Source organism: Pogona vitticeps, chromosome 2, assembly GCF_051106095.1.
Source record: "Pogona vitticeps strain Pit_001003342236 chromosome 2, PviZW2.1, whole genome shotgun sequence".
NCBI classification, from domain to species: Eukaryota; Metazoa; Chordata; class Lepidosauria; order Squamata; family Agamidae; genus Pogona; species Pogona vitticeps.
In genome coordinates, this window is record NC_135784.1 from 227,901,027 (window position 1) to 227,923,988 (window position 22,962).

Genomic DNA, 22,962 nt, shown 5'->3' on the forward strand with positions numbered 1-22,962 from the left:
TCTGGCCGCCGCATTCTGCACCACCTGTAGTTTCCGCAGCAATCTCAAAGGTAGCCCCACGTAGAGCGCATTACAGTGGTCTAATCTCGAGACTACAAGCGCATGCACCAGAGTGGTGAGAGACCCCACATCAAGGTAGGGCCGCAGCTGGGCTATCCGCCTGAGATGGAAAAAAGCGGAACGGACCACGGACGCCACCTGGGTCTCCATGGTGAGCGCCGGGTCAAGATGGATACCCAAGCTACGGACCCCATCCCTGGCAGGCAGGGTCACCCCCCCAAAAATGAGGGAGTTTCCCATGTCCCCAGGTGTGGGGGCGCCCACCCTCAGTACCTCCGTCTTGTCCGGGTTCAGCCTCAGCCCGTTCTCCTGCATCCATTCCTGTACAGCCTCCAGGCAACGCCGAAGGGACAGAACGGCATCTCCTGCAGTTGGAAAAAAGGAGATGTAGAGCTGTGTGTCATCCGCATATTGATGGCACTGCGCTCCACACCTCCTGATGACCCCTCCCAGCGGCCTCATGTAGATATTAAACAGCATTGGGGAGATGATCGACCCCTGTGGGACCCCACAATTAAGGCACCACGGGGCCGAAACATTCTCCCCAAGCTGTACTCTCTGGGGACGGTCCTCCAAGAAGGAACGGAGCCAAGCAAAAGCCCAGCCACCTATCCCCAACTCGGCGAGCCTCCCCAGGAGGATACCATGGTCAATGGTATCAAAGGCCGCTGAGATATCGAGGAGGACCAACAGAGACACTTTGCCCCTGTCGGCCTCCCTCAATAAGTCATCACACAGGGCGACCAATGCCGTTTCTGTCCCATGGCGCGGCCTGAAGCCCGACTGGAATGGATCCAGGGCATCTGTTTCATCCAGGAACGCCTGGAGCTGATCGGCCACCACCCTCTCGACTACCTTGCTTAAGAAAGAAATAATGTGATTAGGAGAACAGCCAGGTGGGTTTGGATCTGCTTAACCCAAAGCCCCCCTCACTTCTGCAATATACCTGCAATAATATGTACCAACCAGTGGCATACTTGCCCTTTTAACTGGTGGGAGGTGAGAACCAGCAGAATAACCAGGAAATCAAGAGGAGGAACTACTCTGGTCAAAACAAGCCAGCAGATGGATTGTCCTCCACAAAACTCAATTTCACTCATGGTTAAGGTAGTTCTGTGTGTTCATACATCAGCACCATATACAGTGCATCTATAGCATCTTTACTCATATATATGTCACATTTAGTTTTGTACTAAGTAGTTCCAAACACAGTCTCCTTGTTACTCTTCATTTGAAATTAAAACAAAATGAATTTTTGCCATATTTTTCATTTAAGTCACAATTGGCTAGTAAAGAATTTCTAGATGCTGTTTGATTATTTTTCTTAGCTAAATGTTCATGTAGATTTAAGATGGCTAACCTGTAGTCGTAATAACAATAAAGTTAACTGAATTTTCCCCAAATCCTATAAAATGCTTTTGTTGATTCTACTTTTTATCCAATAATGTATTTTATCTTTGCTACTGTATTTGTACATTATATTTCAATATGTTTTCAAGGAGATTAGATATGCCTAATGTTTGACTCTGACTAACTTTATTCTCTAGTATCTCGAGTTATTTTTCCTCCATTATTTATTTATTTTATTTATTTTATTTATTTTATTTATACCCCGCCTATCTGGTCTACTCGACCACTCTAGGCGGCTTCCAGTATAGGATAAAACAATAAAACACAAGAACATTGCATAATCATTTGATACAGTTATAATAAAATAGAGTGAGAATAAAATAAGAAGGAATAGAAAAGAAATCAGGTATTGACTGGAGGGAAGGCCTGGATGTACAACCATGTTTTTAATTGGGTTTTAAAGATTCCCAGCGTAGGGGCCGCACAAATCTCTGAAGGGAGGTTGTTCCAGAGGCGAGGAGCTACCGCCGAGAAGGCCCGGTTTTGTGTCTTTTCCTTCCGGGCCTCTCTCAGCTTCAGGCTCCTCAGCCTCTCCTCCTGACTCACGCGGGTGATCCGGGTAGACCTTGGTGGGAGCAGGCGTTCCGCCAAATATCGAGGTCCTAAACCGTTTAGGGCCTTATAAGTAAGCATTAAGACTTTGAAGTCGATGCTGAATATTTACTCTTGAATATTTTATCTCAAGTATACCATTCAACTAACATTATTTTTCATCTTATTTCTCACTATATGTAACCATTTTTATTTTGAATTTTCAAAATTGTTCAGTCCTTCATTCACTTGTTTACACAAGCCAAGGCTACAGTGCTTCCCACTTGTAACTATGAATTGTAACACATATATTGTGGACAAACATATTTGCTGAGAAAAGAATAGTTGACAGTCAAAAAAGTAGAGAAAGCAACGATTTTTTACAACGCTGTTAACATTAATCTCTGGTCTCTAGTAACTAACATAAATGGCTGATAATCCAAGCAAGATCGCTAGGATAGGGGGCTTGTCCTTGAATTTTGAGATGAGGCATCCCTTCTATTTTGACTGTGAGTTGTAGCAGCTACAGTCATGCCTTGCTGCTCACCACTTTCCAATTCTGCCTAAGCTAGTAGACTGAGTGCACCTCTCAGAATATCATGAAGAATAAAAACCATCCTCTTTCTTCGTATTGGTTTTTTAGATGGAAGGGAAGTGGTAGGGCCTTTTCCCTTCCTTCAGTGTCTTATGTGACCTGGGAGAGAGTGAGTTAGTGTGTAGCTAAGGCCCTTCCTGACAGTTCTGAATAGTTGATATGGTGCATTCCTCTCTTGTAGCTGTACTCTTCCCATTAATTAGTAGATCCAACTTCAGCACAGTTCACACCGTTTACTGTTTTGCCAAATGCAACAAAATCTGATGTGAGAGACATTTCACTCTTCTAGCAAATGCGTGTGAATCCAAGCATACAGCACTAGCATAATCATCACTACACATAGGACTTTCTGGAATTTTTTCAGTACAACTACCACCATTCACCAGGAATTCCACCAGCCAGAATTCTGGCACCTGTAGTCAAAAATAATCCAAGGGAGTTTCAGCACACACACTTCAGGCCCACCGTGGCTCAGCCATTGCAAAGGGAGAGAGCAAATGGAACTTATAAAGCTCATGGCAGCACTTAAATTCCTGGGGAATGTGACTCCCTTCTCTTTCTTCACAGTTTTCCCAGCTTACCACTCTCTGTTTAACACCAAAGATTGCAATATTTTGTAACAATAGCAACAAGATATATTGTGGGTAATACTCTGAATGGGGAAAAACAAGTATCGACAAAAATGAGAATATGGTACAGAACTGCCTGAACAAAACATATAGGATAGATATAGACTGCTTTATTTAATATGTTTAGGTTGTTAACTCATTAATGACAGACTATGGACATCTTATGAAATTATTCTTGATCTGAGTAGATGAGTCAGAAAAAATAGACAAATAATTTATTAAGGAGAAAAATAATGCCATATGTATCAACAGAAATAAGAAAGAGAGGTACTCCATGAGATTTTAGCAGAGATCTGGACAAGAGTCAGGAACAACCAGTTCTGGAAATTCCAGGAATCCTTATGTTAAATCTTAAGGATATTTTTGGAAATTCATTTCTGTTGGTACCTAACACATACAATATGAAGTTGCATAGGCCAGAGCACTGAGAATGTACATGGAAAAGCAGATGTTGGGCATATTTATGGTATTTTCCAAATATTACTATATTTTGGGAAAATACAGTAGAAAATAGTGAAATGACATGAAATAATCTGGCATGATCCATTCATTGTTCTTTTTGGATATGTGAAAAATGAAGTGTTTCAAGAAGACCAGAAAATGATCATTAATTTGCTAATGGCCACTAGAATTGCCATCAGTTTTAAATGGAAAGAAAAGACAACCTGTCAGAAGAGAATGGAAGATGAGTGTCTGGGAACTGGTATTTGCATTGAAGTTAGAAAACATTACTATAAGTGTGGGTAGACATGAAAACAAAAGATTTGTTGAAAATTGAAAATGGTCTATTATGTTTCGGAATAATAAGTTGCAACCAGGATAAAGTACAACTTATGATTAATAGGAATATTGTGAAGAGGAAAAGCTGTGTGAAGTTATAAACAATAAAAATAATTGCCAGGTTATTGGATTGATTTTTTTGGGGGAAGAATAACCGTAAAGTGGAAATATGTATAAAATCTTCAACTATCATCAGAAGCAGCATCAATATGGAGGCCTCGTTTCATTTTTCTTATATATAGTGACTAAAATGCAGAAAGAACATTGAATAAGGAGCAAAGCAAGAGAACACATGAACAGACTAAAACAATAGCAAAAAGCAAATGTCGCCATGAAGGTGGCTATTTACACAGAACCCCACAGTATCCCTTTCTAATTTTATGTAAAAAATGTGTAGACAACTATATTAGAGATCACAGGAATGCACCATTACACATTGGATGTAGGCATACAGGTCAATGTTTTCGTGTGTTCAGTTACATAGGTTGAAGTATAAGTCTACATTGTACAGAAAGCGAAAACGTAAAGCTGCATACCTACATTGTGAAAATCCTTATAGAGGTGTATGACAGCTGGAAATATTGAAAGAACATGTTAAACTGAGAAAATGTGCAGTGATTTTACGGAGCAAAGTATAAATTTGTGGTTATGGTGTTGATAATCACTCTTTTCCACTAAACTAGAATAACACTGGCTTAACTATGATTGTGATTTTGTCTATATTTCTTCTTGAAATATTTAGGTATTCACTATGATAGTAAGTCAGTAATGGCAATATTGTAATTGGTGAGTGCTTTAAAAGTGAATGAGAAAAAAGGCGGGAAAAGCCTGTGTAAAGAAGAATAGATATCCAGTGGTAAAAGAAAGAATACATATAACAAGCATATCTGAAGAAAATGTGTGGAAATAATTGCCCTCTGATATAAAATATATATAAAACACAAAAAACTGTGTTTCTAGAATGGTAGTTACTCTCAAGGCCAAACATGGTACGTCCCAGGTACCTGAAAATGTGCATAAACTCATCCAGATAATCACTGAAGGTGGAATAAGTACTGGGGCATATCTTTCTACCCCTCACAGATGAGACACTGAAAGTGATTTGAGAATGGAGGAAAAAGAAAATAACAAAAATTGTCATAGGAGAACTGGGGGCTGTCTGCCCTTTTAGAGACTAGGTGAATGTATATTGTTATATGAGAAAGAGACAGAATTCATCGATACAACTAAATAATGGTCACAGAACAATTAGAAGAGATGGGGTACTGGATTTAATCCTTTCTCAACATTGCCCAAGACTTGATAGAAAATGTAAATATGGCCAAGTGAGAGGGCAACAGGGTTCACAGTGCTGTCAAATATACAGTGAGAAGGAACCCAGAAACCAACTCACATTTAATTCTGAATTAGGGAATTTATAAAATTGACAAGATTAATTAAAATGATGTTGAAAGGATGCATCAGGATGATCATATATTTTCAAGGCATTATAACTGCATTTAGAACCACAATAATGGAAGTTTATATATGGACATAAGAAGGGAATAGGATTAGGAAACTTAACAATGAGTCAGTTTCATTTTCTACCATTTCAGGCAATTGATTTTGATGCTCTGATTTTATGCAAACTGTTGCTTATTTTCTCATTCTATGCTTATATCCAGGGAGTGGGGAGAGATATTTGTAGAATTGCTTCACTGGCTTTGTGTACTGTGCCCTGACTTGGAATAGGAGCATTATGAACTATGAGCAAGATGGAGAAAGCAGATAGATAATTTCCCCTCTCTAATAACAATAATATGTAGCACGACCCAATGAAATTGATTTGCAGTTGCACCATTAAGTTTTGAAACTTTCTGTATGGCAACAATCACTGAACTAGGAAAGGAGTGGAATGGAGGATAGTTTTAGCCCTTGTTGTTAGCCATCATAACAAAGTGGAACCAAATTCAGGCTTTATTATGAGGTGTCTTTCCTTCATATCCTTCTGGTGGTTCTTCTAAGCTGTATGCTGACCACTATAAGAAACAGAATCCTGTGTAGGTGGACCCTTAGAATGATGTGGTAGAATTTTTTACCCTTCTATTTTCCCTTTCATGCCTTCCTCGGTAATTGTTCATAACTTCATAGAAGTGGGTTACAATGGTTAGGCATTCAAGCCAAAATTAAAGTCAAAATTAAATTATCAGTTAAACCCCACCTGCGCAAACACTAATTGGTTTAAATCTAGATATTAGATAGGCCTCCCTTAATTTTTTACTACTAATATTTTTCTTCAGCCTGTTTAAATCTCCCTTCCTAGATCTTGTATGATGATGGCAAAATGACAGTTGAGGTGGATGGCCGAGCCACACAGAAACTTATCACCAACTTGAAGCCTGAGACATCCTATTCGTTTGTGCTGACCAACAGAGGGAATAGTGCCGGCGGTCTTCAGCACAGGGTTACAGCAAAGACAGCACCTGATGTCCTGCGTACCCAACCACTCTTCATTGATAAGACCAATCTTGATGGAATGATCACAGTGAAACTCCCAGAAGTTCCTGCAAACAAATCCATAAAGTGAGTTAACATGTTGTGACTCGTGAATAGCTAAGAGCAGTTTAAGAACAGGTTAGATGAACCTTGCGCCTTTTTTGTACCAAATTCTTTATGTTTAAAGCTTTAAGGCTAATTTCATTTATCCAGTAGGAGTAGATACATTGAATCTATGGGAGTTGCATAAATATTGTTTCAGCAAGTCCCATTTATTCAATGAGCCATACTGTAGTTGGAAGCAGCAAAGGCCCTTTACTTTTGCAGCTGCGGCCTTAGATGCACAATCTGCAATTAATAGATACGTATTTCAACACAAGTATCAAAATGTTCACTCTCTCTGACTATTACATTTATGTCCTGCCTGCCTCTCATGACACAGCTAAGGTGGTATACGTGGAACTCCTGTGTGGTGTCTCGTGTCAGCACTCCTGTGATACTATCAGTTCTATCTTCTGCAAGATCACTGCATATTTTGTACCAGTCTCACAAAGGAAATACAACACAAAAATGTGGTATAAAACACTATAGATGTGTGAGTTTAATGCCTATTACAAATGGCTGATCCCTTAATACAAGATGTAGAAATACATAGGAAGAAATCCCTTAAATTTTCTTTGGCTTTAACAGAATCTTAGAGAACCCATGTAGCATACTCAGAACACAGAGAAACGTCTGTTTGAACCAACATGTTCCATATATAAAAAGATAATCTGACAAAGTGATAGTCAGTTGCAGAATCACACAAGTCATCTGATTTGCATGCCTTCAAAGCAGACAAAAGGACTAGCTGTCTGCTAAGGAGAAACTGAGACCGGTGTAGACTACTTTTCTGTTTCATTTCAGTCTGAAGTTTGAAAGAGAATATACAGAACAGGTTAAAAGTAACAGCCTTCTTCCCACACAAACATGTACACACACACACTTCTCTTTTATATCAAATCAATTTCAACTCTTCATCTTATGTTGCAGTTTGGCCCATATATTGTTTGACAAAATAACTATAAGAACCTCTGATAGTTGTTTGCACTACATTTGGTCCTATTGTGCAGTATTGTTGGGATTAATGAAAAGGTATAGGTGAGTATAGGTTTTGCTGAAAGTACCCAGGATTTTGTGTGATTGCTATAGAGTGATCGCTACAGAAGGTTCTGCTCTTTGAAAGACAGTAGTTAGGACCTTCAGCTTCCTAGTCTCCTCCCTCCTGAATACTCAACTAATCTGTTGATTTAAGCCTACTCTTTTCTAGGTGTTTTAGCAGATATGTATGAAATAAATGGAAGATGCAGAGGAGTGTAAAAACAGTCAAAGTCATTATTTTATTTTATTTAAATGGCAAGCCATCTTTTTTTCTGTACATTTTTGTGGCGGGGAGATCACTGTTGAATATGGCAGTTCTTGCTTGGTTAATGTAAAAACTGAAAGAGAAGATCAATTGACAAATTCATAAACTGGTTAGGAACCTCCCATCCAAACTGCCCTTTCATTCTTCTCTTTCTCTTAATCTACTTTTTGCCGTCTCTACCATGTACCTGAAGGCTGAGACATCAAGATCAGATCTATCCCTTTTACCTGTTTCCTGGAATGCTCAGAGCAAATTGAAGGCCTTAAAAAAACCGAAGAGTGCTGCTTATATACCGCTGCTAGTGCTAAAGCACTCTCTAGGCAGTTTACCGTTTCATTATGCAGGCTACACATTGCCCCCACTCCCAGCGAGCTGTGTACTCAATTCATTGACCTTGGAAGGCTGAGTCAACCTTGAGCTGGCTACCTGGGATTGAACCTGGGTCATGAACAGAGTTTTGACTGTAAGTGCTGCAGTTTAACCACTGCACCACGAAGTTCATGTCATGAACTTTAGTAGCTGTACTTAGCTGAAACAACTATCAACAGACAAAGCTATGTAGATCAATTATATTTATGGTTTAGCATCTTTATGTTCAAATAGGATAACAGTATCTTAATATGTTCTCCCTTTCAAATCTGTTTTCATAGGCATAGTTTGAAACAGAATTCTTTTTATTTCCAAAAATTGCAAGTTGCGATTTAACTCTAAAAATGATTCTGTAATAAATGGATTTGGCAGCTGTGTGTTCTGTTCACAGTTCTGGAACATGGTTTACAAGGCTTCTTAAATGGCTCTGTGCAGATTAAACAACAAAGATAGTACTAAAAAGCTGACAGCACAGCACCAATAGGGATTCAAAACGATGGACAATAAAGAGTTTCCAGAAAGGCATGGAACACAGTAAAATCAATAACTGTTATTGCTCTGGCTGCAGTGATTCTTGCTGCCTTTAAGACTCCCATGTGCATAGCGGAAGGAAATGGGGAGGAAAATGAGGAGGTTGTTAAATATTGCTGGGGATGCAACCTGGCTTTTCTCAGGTGAGTTTTAATGTCATTTCCAAGTGGAGGTTCTCCTTTTTATTTCTGACCAAAGAATTTCAGGAAAAGCAAAATGGAAAAAAAATATCCTAAGCTCTAGAAAAGGATAAAAATGAGGTGGGGGGAGGAGAAACAATACAATTACCATAAACCAAGTAAAGACTTGGCCCTGGTCACACGAGGGAAATGTTTCCTACATTTTCCAATACTTTCCATACCTCTGTTATACTGAATCACGGTCACGTGGTTTATGTCCCAGGACGAACGTCCCAAGAACTTGTAGCAGTGTTGATTTATTTCCTCCTCTTTGAAGCGTTATGGCTGGCTACACCATGGTACCGGTTTATTTTGTCTCTTGCTTCAAGGGGCCTTTTGATTTATATTTTATTTATATAAATATATCAGAAACAAGGCTGCCTCTAAGGTGCATGACTGAGTGAGCGCGCTTGACTCTGCCTCCCCTCCGGACAGTTTTCCTCCTTCCCTGTGCAACCACAGCGATTGTTTCCAGCCCTTTTCATTCGGGTCACAACAGAACTCCATGGGGGGGAGACTCACATACCGGGGGGGGAGGGGAATTAGAAGGAACGTTGATCAGGAAAAGGGTTCTGTTTAGGAAAGCGTCCCTCTGTTGCACTGGCTGCTCTTGCAAAAATGCATTGCATACAATAGACTTGGGATAGCCATGCAGCAATACTGGCAATCATTCATTTCCTCTCCCTCCCAGCTCCCATACATGTATGGTGGAAAAAATATATTTTTTCTTGCTTTAGAATTCCTCTTATCAGCAAATGTTTCTTTATCCATAACACATAATTTATTTAATGCATGAACATGGAAACACAAATAGACAATTTCCTTGTTGGGAGCAGAATATCTTAATAAGTACGGGCAATGAATTCCCAGTAGTTTCATCCTGTCTCTGGAACATACAGGGGAAACGGTAAAAATATATTATGAAATTGTATTCATTTCCCCCCACACTTGATTTCATGCAAATTTTATAAATAAATTTATAGTATGTTGTAATTGACTTTTTATTGTGTTATTTTATTATAGTAAGCCGTATGCAAATTTGTAAACACTGATAAGGTACATTATTGGCTAAAATCGTTTTCCTTACTGTGACCCAAATCATAATCTTGGATTCATTCTTCCCTGACAAACAAAGTACCGCCAGGGCAGTTTTTAGGACATATGCATGCACATGCCAAGCTAATGTGTCTGCACATGCTTGAGAATCACAATATGGACAGTTTGTTTACCATGGAGGAATGGACCAAATGTTACAGTCTGGCTCATGATAAAGAATAGGATTTTGGCCAATGTATTCTAAATATTTCAATACATGTAAATACTGTAAGTATTCTAGACTCTGACCATGTAGTGTTCAGAACATCAGCTTTAGGACAAATTGGAACAGGGTATTTCCTGTTAATTATACATCGTTATTTCAGAGGCTATTACTTTAACTGATGTACAGTTTTATGTACAAAGGAATTATTAGTGGCCAAGGTATGAAGGGAACTCTCTACCTGGAAAAACTTGTATATTCCAAATATCCTGCACTTTCTATTGTGGCTGTCCAGCACAAAATGTTTGACATAATAATAATACTTTATTACAATCAACAGATCAGATGTTATGTTTGGCATAAGTTCATCAACTTACTTTGGAGTTTCTGGATGCATCACAAACATATTGTCAAATGCTTTTCTTTAAAATATGTTTATATAAACCCATTCTTCCTGTTCAGAACAACCTGTATGTATTATAACAAGAAAGCAATATTTTCATCTTATATCATGTACATGAAACTACACAAAATTTTTGAAACTAGAAAAAAAATTCTTTAAGCCAGTGACAATGTGACTGTAGTAATAAAACATATAATAGACTAATTACATTGGACTCTGTTGTCATAGTTTGAAATGATTGTAAGCTGTAGTTGATTGGATGTACAATGTAAATAATTCTCATTCCTGGTTTGTTATATGGCTGCTCTTCCTCTTCAAATCTCACTTAGAATTCCAAAGGACAATGCCATACACACTCTGGGTGATTCCCTAGCCTATCACCTAATTATCCACCATGTGCCTGCCAGCCTCTCTTCCAGCTGTTATTTCCTATTGCAATGAATAATTTACGTTGTAATGAATCTCTCACTAAAGATAAAAAGTTAGTGCATATCTTTCAAAGAGCAGAATAGACTGCCACAGAGCAACAGACCTTGCTGCTCCCTGAAGTCTAGACATTGCATGTGCCAGTAGAAAGATTTCTTTCTTTCTTTCTTTCTTTCTTTCTTTCTTTCTTTCTTTCTTTCTTTCTTTCTTTCTTTCTTTCTTTCTTTCTTTCTTTCTTTCTTTCTTTCTTTCTTTCTTTCTTTCTTTCTTTCTTTCCTTCTTTCCTTCTTTCCTTCTTTCTTTCTTTCTTTCACACTAAATGTGTGAATATAAGAATGAATTTTTAAATAAAAATTAAGTGGTGAAAGATTTAAGGCTCCCCCAGCTGTATTCACTAATCCTGATCCATTTGAGGGCCCTGCTTACTCCCTTCAGAGAAAAAGGGGGATGAGGATATAAAACTGCATGCCATGTATTTCATATAGCAGGTGGTTTAGCCTGAGTTATGATGCCATTTTTTTCCTGCAAAGGTCACATCCAGTGTGTTGTTTTTTGATTAATAACTGGAGTGCCAGTTTTCATCGTTACCTCAGATGTAGAGATGTGAAGAAAAAAATGAAAATTTTTTGGGAGGAGTGAGACATTCTTTTTCCCTGAAAGATGCTTCCTGCCCCAAGATACTTCCCCATCCCAGACACTTTTTTCCTCCTGTGGCAAAACTGGAAGGTTTGGGAGAGTCTCAAAAACATTTATTGATTTTTTTCTCTGTCTTTTGGACTGAGTAAACTGTTTTCTAAGGCAAGATTTTGCTCACTTAAAGTATCGGTAACTGCATAATATAAAAGTTTATATTTAATTTAGACTATAGAACTAGAGAAAAATGTTTTCTGTCCATGCTGTAGATTTATACAAAACTTCAATCCAGTATACATTTGTGCACTTAGCGAGTGCAGCCCATTGTCATGAGGGAAGCATCATAGAAGAGGCATCATGGCTTGCGGACAGTGTGACAGAGGGTGCTGCAGTTCGTACCTTTCTTTTTTGTCCAGGGCATTTTCACTGCTTTGTTTGGGAAAAACTGATGGTATTCTATTTAAAATTTTTCTAAGTAGGCTACGTGGTACAATTTCATAAAAGACCCAGGGTATTTTCTTTTAAAAGAAAAGACCCAGATGTTGGGAAAGTGTGAGGGCAAGAGGTGAAGGGGACGATAGAGGACGAGATGTTTGGACAGTGTAATCGAAGCTACCAACATGAATTTGACCCCACTCTGGGAGGCAGTGGAAGACAGGAGGGCCTGGCGTGCTCTGGTCCCTGGGCTCATGAAGAATCAGACACGACTTAACTACTAATCAACAACACCAATTTCATATACTACCTGGAAATGCAGCCTTTTGTTTTGGTAAAGTAGGTTGTACTTATTTTTAATTTTGTTGTGAAAAAATATGGGAAGACGTAAGTTTTCCTTCTATGGCTTAAACTTTTCTGTAAATGTTACACATATAGTCAGGTAGTGATCCAAGTTTTCCCTTTTCTTTTTATAGTTAGAACCATAGACAAGAATGGAAATTGCTAAGCCAGGAGGGTATTCCAGGCGTTATTTCATCTCCTGTGATGATACTGCAATGAGCTTCAGATTTGTACATATATTATCCAATGCTAATTGTGAGGAGAAGGTAGTTAATGACCTAGATTATGGATAGGCAACTGTGGTCCTCCACTGCCTTTTTAAACAGCAGCTTCCTTCATCACTGGTTACGCTGGATAAGGCTAATGGGAGTTTTACACTAAGAAACTTCTGGTGGGCCTCAGTTCATGTTAGCATAAAGCTTGGCATCTAAATATTTTGCTGAATGTAGAACAAAACAGTAAGTTGACTATTCTGTCGGACCTTTAGAATTGATCTGTGTCTCTAAGTGCTCCTTCCTTCCTTCCTTCCTTCCTTCCTTCCTTCCTTCCTTACTTACTTACTTACTTACTTACTTACTTACTTACTTACTTACTTACTTACTTACTTACCGTACTTACTTACTTACTAACTTACTTAGAACACTGAAGTTTCCTAATTTTATTTTGTATTGGGAACATATTTTATTTTATTTGTCTTATTAGAATGCGCTACTGATGTTTCAGAATGCAATAGAGAATTTGTGCTTCTATTAGGAGAGTTTATTAAAAATAACAGTTGAAACAATAGCTTCAGATTATTAACAGTATGAGAGAAAGTTCCTGTAGATATAATTAATATACTTTGGGAAGAGCAGGAATACATATAATACCACCTAATTTCTACAGGGGTTTAATGAAGCAACATGATTCTTTCTATGCTATCAGAAACATTAATTTATTGTCCTCTTAACAGCTAAGTTAAACTTGTTTTGCTTCTTGCAGTATTTTTAACCACCTTTTATTCTTTCAAATTCTAAGGCAGAATACAAATACCAGTTCAGTAATATTCTTCTGTTATGTGCCATCAAGTTGCCTCAGTGACCTTCACAGTTAAAGGCCAGAATCTATCGCTTACAGTCATGTGAAAAAGAAAGTACATCCTCTTTGAATTCTATGGTTTGACGTATCAGGACATAATAAAAACCATTTCCACCTTGGTAGAAAATTATGTAAATACAATATCAGATGAACACAACACATTACATATTACACTGTGTCATGATTTTTTTTTACAAAAATAAAACCAAAATGGAGAAGCCATGTGTGAAAAACTAAGTACACCTTATGATTGTAGAAATATCTTGAGCAGCAGTAACTTGTTTACTGCATGATGTTATCAGTCTCTCACATTGTTGTGGAGGAATTTTGGCCCACTCTTCTTTACCACTTTGCTTCACTTCATTGAGGTTTGTACATTTGTTTATGCACAGCTCTCTTAAGGTCCTACCATAGCATTTCAATCAGGTTGCAGTCTGGACTTTGACTGGGCCGTTGCAACACCTAGATTCTTTTGTTTTGCAAGTTCTCTGAGCGTTGCATGGTCTGACCTTAGGGTGAATTGGCTTGGACATCTACTTCTGGGAAGATTGGCAACTGTCTTTAATAGTCTTCCTCACTGTAGAATCATGCACTTTAAATTGTTCGGAAATCGCCTTCTAATCCTTTCCAGATTGATGGGCAGCAACAATTGCTTCTCTACAATCATTGCTGATGTGTTTTCTTTTTGGCAGTGTTAACACACACCTGAATGCTCCAGACCAGCAATCTGCTAAAACTTCCAAGTTTTACAGGGGTGGTCACAGTTGCTAAGGATCGGTTACTCAAGAGCATTTGTTTAGCAGCATGTGGCTGTTACCTAGCCTTTTAATTCCTATGGAATCAGTAAGGGTTGTGAAGCCATTTCACACATGGCTTCTCCACTGTAGCTTAAATTCTGTTAAATAAATCATGACACAGTGTCATATGTCATATGCTGTTGTTCATCTGAGGTTGTCTTTACCTAATTTTCAGACCAGCTAAGAACCAGATGTTTGTGATTATGTCCTGTTAAGTGAAACCATAGATTTCAAAGGGGGTGTACTTTCTTTTTCACATGACTTTGTGTACCTTGATAAAAGGACAACAATTAATCACAGCACCAAATTGCCTCCAGTTAAGAAGGCTCCACTTGTGTTCCTCACAGTACACTGGTTGCAAGGCTTGGGCTGGATTCTACTTTTAATATTAATATTTCTGCTCACTTTCTCTCCAGAAACATATTGATTTTTCTCCCACTGTATGCCCCTCTTTCTAAAACACATATTTCAAAAATCAATTCTATATTTTTGATGTCACTATTTTTCAATAAACATCTTCTTAATTTCATTTCAAAAGTCAGTTTGTCATTAATTGCCATTTTCCACATTCCTCTGTACCATTCTTCAGTATTAATTTGGTTATTAATTTTCCAGTTCTTTGCAAATAATAACCTTGCCACTGTGACCATTATAATAATTAAAACCGTCTCTTCTCTCTCTTCTATCATTGTATTCAATCAGTCAGTGGGGACATTTGGATATCAAATGCAGTAATTTCCTAAATACATCCCTTTTTCTTTTTTGCACCTCCAGCGCAGATGACAAATTCTTATTTAATATATTCATATTTACCAGTACTAAATACCATCTTCATAGTACCTCTTAACTATTTTCCTTAACCCTTATGGACGTATTCTTCATAATTTTTGCTCCACATTTTACTCCAGTCATCCACTATTATTTCATTAACTAAGTATTTTTGCCATCGATCTCTTAATCCACATATATCCAGACCAACTTGTCTTAATAATGAGCATATTTCATTGACAGCTCCCTTTTTTCTTTTTATTGCTTCTGATTTCAGTCTTTTTTCAATAATCTCTTCAAACTTTGTCATTTTTCTACCCTCTCCTTCCTTATTTCTCCATTCCCTTGGCCACCTTTCTAATTGAAGTATGTTTAACCAAGAAATCCCCTCTCCCCACAACATTTATTTTATACTTTCTCTATCTTTCACCTTTTCCACCCAATCTTTTATTCTATTTACCCCCTTATTTTTAACACATTTTTAATTTTTTAAAAAAGGTTTTCTGCAAACATTTAACTCCATCACTTGGATAAGGGGGGAAATTGGTGGACTCAATATTCCTCTATAATTTTCCAGTTTTCTAACATATTTTTAGAAGGGGTTAGCTATCTTCTTAATCTCGTCTCCAATCTTTTCTTTAAATAAAATAATGGTACTGTATTATGGAAAATTGAAAGCAGTTGAATCAGTGGTTAGCAAGGTCTTTTACCATTTTGTGAGGACAGGTCTTTGCTCTAACTGGACTTGAGAGTCATTTTCACTAATGCTTAGAGTAAAAGGGTTACCTACTTAGAATAAATACAGAATGTCCTTAGTATTTTTTTAAGAAGACATTGTAATTTGTATGTGCCTTTCAAAACAAAATCTGTGCTTAACACTGTGTCTGTTCTGTATGGAATCCTTGAGTAGAGTTTTCAAAAGATCTTAATGACCTCTGGGACAAAAAGCAATAAAATTTTGTAATCCTGACCTGCTCCCAGTGTATATTGATTTTGCAAGAGATATGGTTCCATTAGGTGAACTGCTGCTGTGCCTGAAAACAGGTTGTAAGGAGCCGTTGTCAATAAATGAAACTTATTGTTTAGCTGCTGGTATGGGGTGAGGAAAGATAATACAACAAAAGTTAATATTCAGAACAAAAAAAATATTTAAATACATGTCAATGTACACCAAGAAAAAATTTTCCCTTTCAAGTTTCTTTTTCAGTACTGTGCTATAGATATGATAGTTACTTTACCTAGGCTGTCTCAGATTTTCCGAAATATTTGGCTCCACTTACATGATAAATGCTTATTATGTACAACTGCTTGCAGTTGTAGTAAACTTAATTTAAAAGCTTTCTCTATTACAGATGAATTAGCTGTGTTTAAACATAGTCATTTGTTTCTCTCATATCAGACAAACATAAAATAGGTTATAGCAAAGTGGAACAATTAGCAGGCTGAAAACGTCATGGTGGGGAAGTTACTTGAGATATGGCATGGAAAATGTTTGTGATCAAGCATGGCATGAAATTCACCGGTGTTTTCCTCTGGGCCTTGTGATATTGGCAGCTGCTGTGCTTCAAGCCTCACAGTGTTCCAAAACAATACCATGTCATGTTGCAGCATGGTTCCAAGGGGTATATTGGAGGAAACTACACTCCCCCCCCCCCCGGTGGCCACTCTTAACTGGCAGCTGCTGGTGAAAGCCACCAGGAATGTCATCTGGTCCAGAGGTCCCCAAGTTCCGGTCTACGACCTGGCAGTGGTCCGCAGCCTATCCAGGGCCGGGCTGTGGACACAGATCTAATCCCCCCCTGTGAGCGCTACCCCTGTGAGCACCATCGCACACATGTGCATGAGCACGTTCTGCCCCTGCGCATGTGCTATGTGCATGTGCGCAAGCTAGCTCCGCCCCCTGCGGGTACAGCACACCCCCCCAACCATTCTGTGGTTGAGAAAAGGTTGGGGACCACTGACTAAACTACTTAGGAACATTCCAGACTGTTATGGCGATATAAACACGGCATTTGGAAAATCAGTTCTCCAGTGACTTTTGCACCTCTCATCAGAAGTCGGCCCCCCTTTCCACTTTACACCCCCTACAAAATCTGAACCATCTTTTTGACTCTTGCAAACTCAGGGCAGTTCTTGTTGATACCCAATTAATACAGGAACTCATCCATGTGCCCTTTATAAAATGCATGAACACACCTACACAGAGAGTACTGCTATAGAAGAATAGTTTGAAAAATACTAGACAGACTAATGCGTGCACTAATGGGGCAGTATATAAATTAATCAAGCAAACAAACAAATAGTAAAGTCTAAGCAAATGTTACTCTCTGTTTCTAAAAGTAAAGTTTACAACATTCAGGGTATTTACATTTAAATACAGGGTTAGCAATTGTTCATCTGGGATACTTTTACTTATTTTAGTTTTTTCAAATTAATATGAAATATGAAATCCATTTAGCCATATTTGAAAAGATACTAAAAATATTTGATTAGACTAACATACTGCCTTTTTCCTGGAATTGGAACCCAAGGCAGCTTACAATACAGTTTTTAAAAAAACAATATAATTACAAACATTAATATATATTTTAATTTATTGTGCTTTTAAAATACAATTAAAATACTTTAAAACCACTTCATTAACATTACTGCATTAATGTTACTTTGCCTTGAAAAAAGGCAAAGTTTCAACATTGGTTGAATTCTTTATTATTTGAGGCTCTTAATTGCCAAAGGCCTGCTTGACTAATCCTTCCCTGACAATGCAAGGACAATGGGGGCTGGGGGGGCAGGGTGCAGAGACAAACCTAGCCTCTTTGGGCAAAGAATTCCAGGGCCTGGGGATGGCCAGCAGAAGGCCATCTCTCGGGTTCTCAGCCATGAGAAGAGCTTCTGTAACAGATCTCAGAGTTCAGGCAGACTTGTATGGGAGAATGCACTCTTTCAGCTAGCCTGGATCCAAAACAACTTTGTAGGTTGGAACTAGAACTTTGAAACATTGTCTGGAAACCGAATACAGTATGACGTCCATAACGGGGGGGGGGGGGGGGGAGACACCAGTATCTGTGGTTTCCCTTTCCTGCAGTTTATCACAACCCTATATACAACATACAATGATGCCCCCTTATGGCCTTTGTCTTGTCCCCTTTTATGTTTTATATATACATGGTTTCAGTTATCCGTGGTAGATTGTGGAACCGCTCCCCCACAGATACAGGATCCTACTGTAGTAGCCAGTGAAGCTGTTGTAGAAGCAAGTGTTACATTTTCTGATTTTGCTTTGATAGTAGCAAGTCAGAAGTGGCATGTGCCTGATGTGTTTGATGTGTGTTATTAAATGGGAAGAAGGTAGTTTCAGAACAAGGCCATTAAAATATTTGGGCAATAGCTATAGGGCAGGATCCATAGGGCTCTTTTTATGCATATGTGAAGTGAATAACAGAAGTCATCTGTCAAACTGGCACCACATCTGTTAGCAACTGTGGCTTTTATTGCTCCTTTTATTTGAGCATTAAAATGAGGGGGAAAGTACAATAGTAAGTTAACCTGAAATTTGGGTATGAACATATAAACTATTGTGAATTTGCCTAATGTGGGGGTTCTTCAAACTTAATAACATCTTTGTGTCCATGCAGATTTAAATCCTCTTCCAAGCCAAATCTTGTAGCAGAATTCATATAGAAATAGTTCTAAACGGCAACCATTTTATGACAAGATGACTTAAAGAGTTTGTTGTAAACAGTGATCCCAGGTTTCAGCCATTTACCATGCCCTATACATTCAAAACAACAGCTGGGGGAAAAGTCCCAATAAATCTATTGAATTTTACCATTGGGATCTTTTTGTGTCCTAACCAATATAATTCGGTGGGGCAAAAGAGAAAAGAAAAGAAAAGAAAAGAAAAGTTCCATGTAATTTTTAAGCAAACTATTATGCTAAGAAGCAGATTATTCTTAGCTTGGCCCCACTGGTAGACCAATATTAGAGAAAGAGAAATTCTCAGTGGGTCCAGGAAGTACAACCATTTTTAACCTCACCCTATGTTTTCTGATAATACATAATATATTGGAAATGTTGTAGGGTCAACAGAATATCCCAGATATTACTCAGTGCAGTTTGCTTGTTTTTTGTTTTGTTTTAACATGCTCAAATGAGGGTAAAACTGAAGCAATGTAAACATTCCCCATACCTGGATCTCATTCGTGTCTTTTGTTTTCTTTGCAGAGGTTACTATATAGTAATTGTGCCTTTGATAAAGAAGTCTGATGGAAAATTCATGAAACCACAAGAAAGCCCAGATGAAATGGAATTAGATGAGGTACAATGCACTTGTTTTGAGTTCTCAAAAATGCTTGTGATAGAAAGAGTCTAAATGTTGAATTTAAGTACCTTCATTAGCAAGCTTGACACTCCCTCCCCCAAACCCTCTGACTCCCCCCCTCTTCCTCTCCTTCTCCCTCTCCCGCCTTCTCCCCTGGATATCTTATCACTCTGGGTTGGAGTTAGCCTCTGGGGACAGAAACGAAAAGCTAATTACTTAAATTAAAAGACATTAAGTTGCAATGAGGCACACAAACTGTCTGATCTTTGTTGGCATTAATATTTTATTCCTTGCCAATTGTAAGGCATAATGCAGAAGGTGAAATGAGTTGTCAGCAAAAGTATAATCACCATTGATATGAACTCCAATAAAGGTCTGTTTCATTAATGGGCTGTTTGCTAAAGCTGAATCAAATGCTAAATTGCAATTTGCTCCGCAATTTAACATTTGACCTCCCTCACAGTTTCTTTACCTGTTTCTACTACGCTGAAATATGTATGTCTAATTAGAAGATGTTGCATTTACCTCTTAAGCTGTGTTTTTCTGTATTTCAGAGTTAAACTAATATTGAGAAGGGGCTACATTTTATATATTCAGAAAGTAATAATAAGTGAGTTATTTGGCAGTTAACATGTATTTGATCAATATCTTGACTAAATAGGCAAATTAGTCCACTAATTGGACACTTTGAGGTTATTAGATTTCTCTTCCTTTAAAAAAAGTACTTATTTAAGGGGAGCTTCTTGGATTGCTACATAAAAGCACTGACTATACTCATTTTTGAAAATTACAATCCTGGCTGAAGATTTGTGGGGATTTTTTTATGAAACTCAAAATACACCAAGATACTAAATGCAGATGGACATATGAACTAGATCCCAGAATCATCAGTTTTCTCCACAACGCATCTTAGACAACATTTTGACAAAAATCTCAAGAATGGCAGTTCTGGGCTAATGAGAAATTCATCATACATATATTTCCTGCTGTGTACTTGTGTAGTGCCTCAGTTCACATTTTAAGGACCCCACATGTCACAGTGTTTTGCCCACTCATGCACAAATGTTTAAGTCATTGCCAGATCCATCCCTCATCCTAGCCCAGATCGCTGAAACAAGAAAGGAAGGGTAAAGATTAAGAGGAAGTTGTAGGCTGGACAGATACAGGCTCCTTGCCTTCTATACATCATTGGTTCTCTTTAACTGAAACTGAGTCCATAAAATTGAATAAGACAATGGACTGGATGCCTCCCCAGAGAATGTAGTGACAGCAGTGCTCTGGCCTGTATGAAGACAGTGTACACCATCAAGACAAAGCAGCAGCCATTGTACTTTTGCACAAATGGGATCTGTGTACAAAAATCATTTTTCCAATGAGAGAACTGTAGTCAAGAGTGCCAGGAAACATCCTGCACTTTGTAGGACGGTGAGAAATCTCTGTAGTGTCAACCAAACAGGTGAAGATTTACACAACCAAAATGAAAGCAAACTACGTTGAATCTAAAAACTTTGCTTTGTCTAACTTACCATACAAAAATGTAATGACGATCCCAATATCTTCAAGGCCAGTGTCTACAGAGATTCCCACATGGCTCAACAGAACTCTATTGTCTTTATCTTCTCAATTCACTAAGTCTCATAGGGAGACCTAATGTCCCTACATGCCCAAATTTCTTCAACAAATTCCTCTCTATGCTATACCCCAAGTTACATATGTTCCTCTAACACTTGGCACATATTCCTTGGCATGCACTGAGGTGGCTGGAGAAGGAGAGTGACTATTAAGCCATAAGGAAATCTTCCTTGTCTGGATGATTTTGATCATGTTCTGTATTATTTATTTAGCATAACTGGCTTTGTTTTTGTTAAGCCATTAACTTAACATAATCCCCACTGTGCGTTCAACACACAAGTGCCACTTGTTCTAATGTCATTTCTTTGATTGTGCTTTTTCTTGCTTTTAAAATAATTAGAGTTGTACATTCCAAGGCCCTAGCTGCCCTTTTTTTTAATGGCTGAACAGTCTTTTGAAAGCCATCATTTAATAATGGAAAATGACATATGCTTGTGCCCAGACCATTTTAACCTCCAAAACTAGATATTCAGATTTATCAGTCTGAACCGTTTCCAGCATGAATGCTACAGATGACATTGAACCTCCTTGCAATTAAGTTCTTTGGGTCTGTACTGCTGCTTCCCATAACAAAGGGTCATTTTAATCATTGTGTAAGTTGTGGTACATTAATCTGTATAGTACTTTGATAAAGAACATTTATTAATTCGGAAACATTTGGGTCAGGATAGGACTTTTCCCATTTTTTACAGATACAATTGAGACCGCACTGTAGAATTAATGGTGGAAGAAATAAGATACGCATTGACTGGAAAATGAAAATTGTTTCTGATATAGAGAGATGAAGCCCTTGATATATCTTTCAGAATTACCTCCAGTAGTAACTACTGAGAGGGCGAAAAATAGCATTAATTGGATTCTATTCTTCACCCTGACTCTGCAATGACTGTGCTTTGTTTTGCTTATTTGTAAGAGAATGGCTTGCTTGAAGCTTCATAGGGTAATACTATGTGATAGATTGCCTACAAAAGCAAGAGTTGTCTTATCAGTGCTGGGGCTCTTGTTGTGTAATACAGTCATCCCAACATTGCAGCCATGGGAAAACCCAAAGTTCAGTGGAAATTCTGTATACAATCTCACTTTTGCAGGTACAGCCATGATTTCAGTTTAATGTTTCATTTATGTGTTTGTATCAAGAATCTTTAAAACATTTTTGCTCCTCGGATCTTGGAGGGTCACATACCCTCCAACCAACCACTACGATACCCAGTGATATATTTTTTGCAGTAAAAGTGCAAGTTGTGCCCCTAGAGGTATCTGGGAAGATGCATTCCCTGCTTAGTCACTTTTAGATTGTAAGAAAAGCATGTGAGATTCTCTTTCCACTCTTCTTTTTAATCCATTGGTTTCCATGAGCAAAGTTTGCTTCAGTACTACTACTTTCCCTGGACATCAGGGACAGATCTACTATGAACCAAATGAAGCTTAATCTTCAGGATCCTCAGTCCGGGGGGGGGGGGGGGAGAAGTGATCTGTTGTGGAACAATCCCATTGGAAAAAGTAACAGTGGTTGCCCAGACCTCTTTGCTGGTTGCAAAGAGGCCTCCATAACAGTTCAAGCTTCAGGGCCCCAAAATGTAGGTCTGCCACTGCTTTACTTAAGTGGGGGGGGGGAGTAGAGAATCAGAATACATTGTGTCAGATGCCTGAGACTGATTGTTATCTGTGCTTTCATCTTCAATTTCCTTTCCTTAGCCCTGATTTGTAAAACACAGTTGCACCAGAAGTTTCCTTTGCAGTGCAGAAGATCAAGCACCTTTTAGATTTTACTGTTTCCGTAGTGAAGTAACACATTGAGTTACTTCTCGTTGATTTCTGCTAGGCTTTTACTGAGGAATACTGAGGAAACTTAATTGCCCCAACTTTAGCTGCAATTTCTAATAGGAAAGAACTCCTTAACTACCAG

General features: G+C 38.3%; 1 protein-coding gene across 49 annotated transcripts in view; it reads left to right on the forward strand.

The window, feature by feature from the left end:
• The window catches only part of PTPRD (protein tyrosine phosphatase receptor type D), a 1,767,834-nt gene that overhangs the window by 1,601,399 nt on the left and 143,473 nt on the right, over positions 1 to 22,962 (forward strand). For all 49 annotated transcript variants that reach the window (XM_078384988.1, XM_078384990.1, XM_078384987.1 and 46 more), the window contains 2 exons: positions 6,308 to 6,567; positions 19,328 to 19,421. In XM_078384988.1, the coding sequence (XP_078241114.1) occupies positions 6,308 to 6,567; positions 19,328 to 19,421 (354 nt within the window). The remainder of the gene's footprint in view (positions 1 to 6,307; positions 6,568 to 19,327; positions 19,422 to 22,962) is intronic.